This window comes from Theropithecus gelada, chromosome 9 (assembly GCF_003255815.1).
Source record: "Theropithecus gelada isolate Dixy chromosome 9, Tgel_1.0, whole genome shotgun sequence".
Lineage (NCBI taxonomy): Eukaryota > Metazoa > Chordata > Mammalia > Primates > Cercopithecidae > Theropithecus > Theropithecus gelada.
Genome location: NC_037677.1, coordinates 113,059,503 through 113,067,658, shown reverse-complemented (window position 1 = coordinate 113,067,658; position 8,156 = coordinate 113,059,503). Strand labels below are relative to the sequence as shown.

Here is an 8,156-nt window from a genome sequence, read left to right as displayed (position 1 = left end):
TAAATACATCAATCAGCACTCTGTGTCTAGCTCAAGGTTTGTAAACACACCAATCAGCACCCTGTGTCTAGCTCAAGGTTTGTAAGTGCACCAGTCAGGACTCTGTCTAGCTAATCTAGTGGGGACTTGGAGAACTTTCATGTCTAGCTGGAGGATTGTAAATGCACCAATCAGCACTCTGTGTCTAGCTCAGGGATTGTAAACGCACCAATCAACACTCTGTCAAAATGGACCAATCAGCTCTCTGAAAAAATGGACCAATCAGCTCTCTGTAAAATGGACCAATCAGCAGGATGTGAATAGGGCCAGATAAGGGAGTAAAAGCAGGCTGCCTGAGCCTGCCAGTGGCAACCCGCTGGGTCCCCTTCCACACTGTGGAAGCTTTGTTCATTTGCTCTTTGCAATAAATCTTGCTGCTGCTCCCTCTTTGGGTCCCCACCGTCTTCGTGAGCTGTAACACTCACTGCAAAGGTCTGCAGCTTCACTCCTGAAGCCAGCGAGACCACGAACCCACCGGGAGGAATGAACAACTCCAGACGCATCACCTTTAAGAACTATAACACTCACCATGAGGGTCCACAGCTTCATTCTTGAAGTCAGCGAGGCCAAGAACCCACCAATTCCAGACACAATAGGATTGTCAATATATGAAAATTGTTAAACTGGTTGACAGGCACCTGGGGGTGCTAGTTTACTGCTTTCTTTGTTGTTGTGAATATTTAAAAGTTTCTACAAATAAATTTCTTTTTTTTTGAGACAGAGTCTCACTCTATTGCCCAGCCTGGACTGCAGCGGCATGATCTCGGCTCACTGCCAGCTCCAGCTCCCGGGTTCACGCCATTCTCCTGCCTCAACCTCCTGAGTAGCTCAGACTATAGGCACATGTCACCACGCCCGGCTAATTTTTTTTTTTTTTTTTTGTATTTTTTAGTAGAGATGGGGTTTCACTGTGGTCTCGATCTCCTGACCTCGTGATCCACCCACCTTGGCCTCCCAAAGTGCTGGGATTACAGGTGTGAGCCACCATGCCTGGCCAAAAATAGTAATTTTTTTTTTTTTTTTAATTTTTAAAAAGAGAGAGAGAGTGGGCGGGAGTTGACAGCAGTGTTGAACTCTGCCGTGGGACGGAGCAAATGAGTAAATTTCCTATTTGATTTAGTGACTTGTAGTCATTGGAAATCTGGGTGAGAGCTGTTCTAAAGTCAGATGGGAGCAGAGAGGAATTTAGGACTGGGAAGGATTTATTTCATTTTATTTTATTTTATTTTCTAATGGCAAGGACTTCAGATTTTAAAAACTGGATGCAATGAGAAGTTGAACATACAAAAGAAAGAAAAAGTAACCCGTAGGGCAGTGCTCCCGAGAAAGCAGGAGAGGGTGGAGTCCACCACACAGAGGCAGGGATTAGCCTGGGAGAGAAGAAGCAGCTTCCCTATTAGAAAGAAAAAGGATAGAATGGATGCAGATGTAAGTAGTTGATGTATTTGGATCAAAAAGAGTAGAGATTGCTGTCTGATCATGGCATCTGTTTTCTATATAAAGTAGGAGAAGAGTTTGGGGCAGGGGGTGTCAAACGCATTTCAGGACAGTACAGATCACAATATACATCATATCATATACATTCTAATTACATCCATCTTCTCTGTGGTACCACTGTCCGAACAGCACTTCAGGTGCCGGCCCGGAGAAAAGAAATCCGAAAGCATTCAAGGTTAAGGTTTTGTCTAACAGAAAAAAAAAAAAAAAAATGTCACTCAGCAAGCCGGAAGGGGAGGCAGCTGTGGTCAAAGAGGACATTCCGCTTGGCGAGTTGGAGGTGGGCATTTGTGAGTGATATGATGACCAGGCATGAGTGTGTTAATAGTCACAGAGTGGAGGGAGTATTGGGTAATTGGACTGCATTTTCAGCATTCATTCAGGAAGCAGAACAATTCAGTAATAGTCCTTGCCCAAACAGTAGTAGGCCATAATTGCTATGCTACAATAATGCAGGGCACTCAGAGGGAAAGGGAATCATTTTTTTAGTGCTTCCTTAGGGAATAGCACACACAGAAAATAACGGCGTCACCTTGAACTTTTGGAATTCCTTTGCCTGGATAGTTCATGCACTATTTTTCATCCTCACACGTTCTTATAATGCAAAAAAGGAGACAGATATTAAGAACTATAGGACAGTAAGTCTATACTTTATTAAAATAGGGTTCTCGGAAGTTAATTGACTACAATTAGTCTTTTCAAGCCTTGAAGGAGCCAGCCTAGAGACCTCTTGGGCGAGGAGGCAGCTAGTACTCATGTTGCCTAATGCCACGGCCGGATCCATAACTCTTCCCCACCTTGGGACCTGCGCAGGCTCGGGACAGCTGCTCTCAGGAAGACTTCTCTCCCCGAGGGCCTGTGCTGACTTCACCACCAGCTTGCTAATGAATGCTGGACTGTGACACAATTACTCAGTACGGCTCAGTCCCTTCTACTGAGCTTACTCATAGCCACTCTGCTCCTGGATTGGCATAGGTGTGAATAGGTGCAGCCCACGAGTGAGAGCAGTACACACCGCCGGATCATGCCAAATGTCCCTGAACCCGTTTTCCTCCTTCTCCCCAGTAATCTTCCATCCCTTACTTGCAAAATGGGAGAGTATCCCACTTGCTTCTCTGCTTTCCGCCACAGCACAGATTTATTTATGTACATCCACGGGTCCTTCTGAAGGTTCAGCTGGCAGCGAGGCGCCAAGGAGAATCGAGAAACCCTCTGCAGAGGATCTGTCATCATTTCTCTCCAACAATATTTACAGCCCAGACCTATAGGCTAAACACTGAGCCTAGTGATAGAAAACAGAGCAAATGAAAATATAAAATTTCTCCTTTCGCTGGCTAAGGACAACTTACTTGGAAGAAATTGAAGCAACATAAAGAAAAAAAAAACCACAATGGACATATTTAAATATTGTAATATTGTTATTGCAAGAACAAAAGGTTATCCAAGTGCTTTACAAATGAAATGCTGCCTTGAGGCTAGATACAAATTCACCATAGAGCCTTCAAGAACCACGGAGAGGAGTAATTCTCCTGTGGCAGGGACTTTTGGAGGAAGGGGGCTATACCCCGGGTTGTTGAACTTCAGGTCCCATTGCTAACTGATGAACACACAAGAGATAAGCTCTAAAATCTCTCTTATGCACACCCTGAACACCAAGGAACACCTTGGAAATACTAGTGCAATCTCATTAGTTTTTATTATTACTAGATAGACACATCAACCCACAAGGTTATAATCTACTATATATCATGCACTATAGTCATAATTTGTCTCAGCAAGATTTAACAACATAACAAATAGTTTTATATAATTTTAGAACAATGATTATTTTATCTGAAAATGTACTTCAAAAACTCAGCAAACCAGAGGCTCACTTTTTTTCCAGTGAGTTTATACACTCACCGTACATTTGCATCACCTCTTCTTATTCAGGAAAATTCCAAAACAGCTCTATTTTGTCACTGACATCCAGATTCCTAGAGACCACAGGAATTACCTTTTGTCCCAGGGTTCAGTGTGTTTTTAAGGTGCCATTAGATGGACATTCCACACAGAAAAAAAAAAACCAAACCTGTACTTGACTCTGAGTAAGACCCTTGCAAATGACTGGGAGTCATTTACAAGAGTTACATTTGGTCTGGATGCCAGGCGGAAGGAGACACTTTTCTTCACTGCTCCTACTAAAGAAATCCATCAAGACTGTATCTGAGGTTGGCATGGTTTCAGATTCTGGGGAATATTAGGTCCCATAATGTCTTGGCTACAGAAGGTAGATCTGAAAGTTTTTAAGGAAAAAAAAAAAAAAGGAATTTTAACCTGACGCCAGGGAAGAAAAAGACATTGGTAGATCCCCCAATTTAATGAGTCATTCTTATGTTTGAACACTTCTGCAAATAAAGCATTGGTTTCTTAAATTTTCCTTTTCTTTAATTGCAAAATTTCAAAGTCTATAAATTTTTATACTACTTGCACATTTCAAATTCTCTATGGGCTTAAACACCATTTATAAAATGTAAAGTACTAAAATGAAAAGGAAAAAGCAATACTTACTTATATCCATATTTCCCAGATGTATTTATCACCATTTCTGCTCCCAACTTATTCTGAGAATCTTCAAACAAATGTTTTTTCCAGATGAACTGAACACTTGTAATGTTTCCAACGTTAACATCTGCATCGATTAATTTCGTGTAAGTCATGCCTGGCTCAAGTTTTCCACTGTAAACAAAAATAAGACTCATAAGTTTGCACTGGCTGTTCACAGCACTGAATGAAAGAAAACACATCTGTGTATGCACTATGGAAGAGAAACTTGTATTTGCTAGCATTTGCTTGTAGGAGATTTATTCTTTCCATGTGTATTGATCAGCATCTCAGAATAGCATGGTTCTGAAGTTTGAAAGAAGGGTGAAGTAAATGGAAAGCTTGGCTAGGTGATTTTTAGAGAATACCTAGAGAGGCATTATTGTGATTTCTCCACAGTGAAAGATCTGGTCTTGGCTTTGTAGTATCAGAAACCAGATTATACTGACACCAGGAAATCAAGAAATTCTCAATAGTGGACTAAATTTACACGAGACTTATCTATAAACCAGAAGCCTGTTCACCAATTCACAGTGTGGAAATGCCTCCCTTTGATTAACCAGAAAGCTCCCGTGCCCTTTTTCTGGTACCTTGTTTAACCACATAAAAAGAATTGGGTAACCAAATTAGTGATCAAAAGACATTTTGTTGATCACAGCAATAGAGCAGAGAGAGGTGCCATATCTCGAGGCATAAGGTATGTTCCATCCAAGCCAAAGTGAAACCAATGACATGTTTCTTCCCTATCATGCAAAAATTCTCCACTGTGACCCAAATTGGTCGTGGCACCCAAACCAACATCTCTTACCTCCAGAAGAGCTTCCTGACTCCCATTTCCTATGGCTATTGCTAATATTCTCCTTCTGATGAAACAGTCCCTTTTTTGTTGTGTTGGCAACATAAATTAAACTATAGTTAGTAAATGATTAAGCTACAATCATAACTAAATTTGTCCCCATGTTGCTCCATACTGTATCACCTTTCCTTATTTCTTCATAACTTGAAACCATTCTTCTGTTAATGTATCATTTGTCTACTCAAACTGCAATATTAGCTCTGTGAAAGAAGGAACTGTGTCTGCATCCCCAGCAATTAGAACAGTTCCTGGCACAGCGTAGGCACCTACATATTTGCTGAATGAATTAACGAATGAATATTGCTGTTTCTAGGGTCTGTCTTATTATATTACTAGTGGAATTAATTGATTTAATTACCAGAGGAAACTGTTCTTCCAAATTCTTAAGGGTAATCTTTCTGTTATTCCAAGAACTATCTTCACTCAGTGCCCATACAATGCAGCCCTTTATGTCTTTAGAAGTCCAGTTAGCTAAGATATAACCTATGGTGAAGCTGGACTTTTTTTTTGTTAAACACTTAAGGTCAGGGGTACATGTGCAGGTACCTAGGTAAACATGTGTCATGGGGGTCTGTTGTACAGATTACTTCATCACCCACATATTAAGCCTAGTACCCATTAACTATTTTTCCTGATCCTCGCCCTCCTCCCACCCTTCACCCTCTGGTAGGTCCCAGTGTGTGTTGTTTCGTTGTATGTGTTTGTGTGTTCTCATCATTTAGCTCCCACTTATAAGTGAGAATATTCAGTATTTGGTTTCCTGTTCCTGCATTAGTTTGCTAAGGATAATGGCCTCCAGCTCCACCCATGTTCCTGCGAAGGACATGATCTCATTCTTTTTTATGGCTGCATAGTATTCCATGGTATATAGGTACCACATTTTCTTTATCTAGTCTGTCATTGATGGACATATGGGTTGATTCCATGTCTTTGCTATTATGAATAGTGCTGCATTAACATAGGCATGCATGTGCCTTTACAATAGAACAATTTCTATTCCTTTGGGTATATAATCAGAAATGTGATTGCTGGGTCAAACGATATTTCTGTCTTTAGGTCCTTGAGGCCTTCCACAATGGTTGAACAAATTTACATTCCAACCAGCAGTGTGTAAGTGTTCCTTTTTCTCCAAAACCTCAGTATGTTATTTTTTGACTTTTAATAATAGCCATTCTGACTGATGTGAGATGGTATCTTATTATAATTTTGATTTGCATTTCTCTAATGATCAGTGATGTTGGGCTTTTTTTCATATGCTTGGTGGCCATGTGTATGTCTTCTTTTGAAAAGTGTCTGTTGATGTCCTTTGCCCACTTGGTAATGTAGTTGTTTGTTTTTGCCTTATAAATTTATTTAAGTTCCTTATAGATGTGGGATATTAGACATTTGTCAGATGGATAGGTTGCCAAAGTTTTCTCCCATTCTGTAGGTTGTCTGTTCACTCTGTTGATAGTTTCTTTTGCTGTGCAGAAGCTCTTTAGCTTAATTAGATTCCGTTTTTTAATTTTTGCTTTCATTGCAATTGCTTTCGCCATCTTCATCATGAAATCTTTGCCTGGGCCTATGTCCTGAGTGCTATTACCTAAGTTGTCTTCCAGGGTTTTTATAGTTCTAGGTTTTACATTTAAGTCTTTAATCTATCTTGAGTTAATTCTTGTAATATATGGTGTAAGCAAGAGGTCCAGTTTCAGTACCTTTGGCTTATGGCTAACCAGGTATCCCAGCACCATTTATTGAGTAGGGGATTCTTTCTCCATTGCTTGTTTTTGACAGATTTGTCAAAGATCAGATAACTATAGGTATGTGGCCTTATTTCTGGATTCTCTACTCTATTCCATTGGTCTATGTGTCTGTTTTTGTAGCAGTACCATGGCCCTGTAGTGTAGTTTGAAGTCAGGTAGCATGATGCCTCTAGCTTTGTTCTTTTTGCTTAGGATTGTCTTGGCTATTCGGGCTCTTTTTATTTATTTATTTTTTTTGGTTCCATATGAATTTTAAAATAGTTTTTTTTAGTTCTGTGAATAAACTCAATGGTGCATTGAATCTATAAATTGCTTTGGGCAGTAGATAGCCTATTAGAAATTTAGCAATTTGGCCAGGCGCAGTGGGCTCAGTCCTGTAATGCCAGTATTTTGGGAGGCTGAGGTGCTCAGATCACTTGAGGCTAGGAGTTTGAGATCAGCCTGGCAAACATAGTGAACCCTGTCTCTACTAAAAATACAAAAATTAGCCAGGCATGGTGGTGGGCACGCGTAATCCCAGTTACTCAGGAGGCTGAGGCAGGATAATCACTTGAACCCGGGAAGGGGAGGTTGCAATGAGGCGAGATCACACCACTACACTCCAACCTGGGTGACAGAGCAAGATTCTATCTCAAAAAAAAAAGAAAAGAAAAAGAAATTTAGCAATTTATATAACGGTCTTATTTATTTGTGAGTTGCACAAATAAAAATATATGCTCATATTTGTATAGTATTAAATGAATGGGATTAAAAATATACCTTATATGCTATCAATTTTTTTCCACTTGCTCGATTATCTAGATCTGTCTTTTCATGTTATTGATATTTTCATTTTAATGATATTGATTCTTCCTATCCATGAGCATGGAGAAGCTGGACTTATAAAACTTGTCTGAAGAATAGAACTAGACCAGCATACAAATTTAGCTAGCTGACTTCATTTCAAGATGAGAAATCTGCTGTGAACCTTCAATGCTTACTTATTCTTAAAAGAGGATTGGGTAACTATGCAACAGCATTACAAACAGCTTCTTCGGCCGTTATCAAAAGAACAGAGATGTGGAAACGCTCTCACAAATCTTAAAACAGGCAGAAACTGCATATTCATCGCCAGCTGCCCCAGGTTAGGTGCCTCTGTGAAGGGCACAAATCACACAGCTTTTATCCAGCATCCTGTGAGCCTCAAAACCACAGGCACATGATTGTGCTGAACTGCTCTCAGAGGGAGGCTTGATGGAGCCATGAAGAACAGGTAGAAACAAAATAGCAGACAGGAAAAAGTATCTGCAACAAAGGAACAGCATGGGTGAAGTCCTGAAGAAAGGTAAGGGTGAGATCTATTCAGTGCTGGGTAGTGCAAACAGTGTAGCCTCGCTGAACTGAAGGTGGAACAAAGCCAAATGGTGGGAGACATGGCTAGAAGAAGGGTGGGCTGGAGC

At 40.4% G+C, this 8,156-nt stretch overlaps 1 protein-coding gene across 1 annotated transcript in view; it reads right to left on the bottom strand.

Moving 5' to 3' along the window:
- Positions 1-2,935: 2,935 nt before the first annotated feature.
- The window catches only part of PNLIPRP3 (pancreatic lipase related protein 3), a 50,052-nt gene continuing 44,831 nt past the window's right edge, over positions 2,936-8,156 (bottom strand). Inside the window, exons 11-12 of the mRNA XM_025397272.1 lie at positions 4,087-4,254; positions 2,936-3,811 (exon numbers count right to left, since the gene is read on the bottom strand). Of these exons, the coding sequence (XP_025253057.1) occupies positions 3,730-3,811; positions 4,087-4,254 (250 nt within the window). The 3' untranslated portion in view covers positions 2,936-3,729. The remainder of the gene's footprint in view (positions 3,812-4,086; positions 4,255-8,156) is intronic.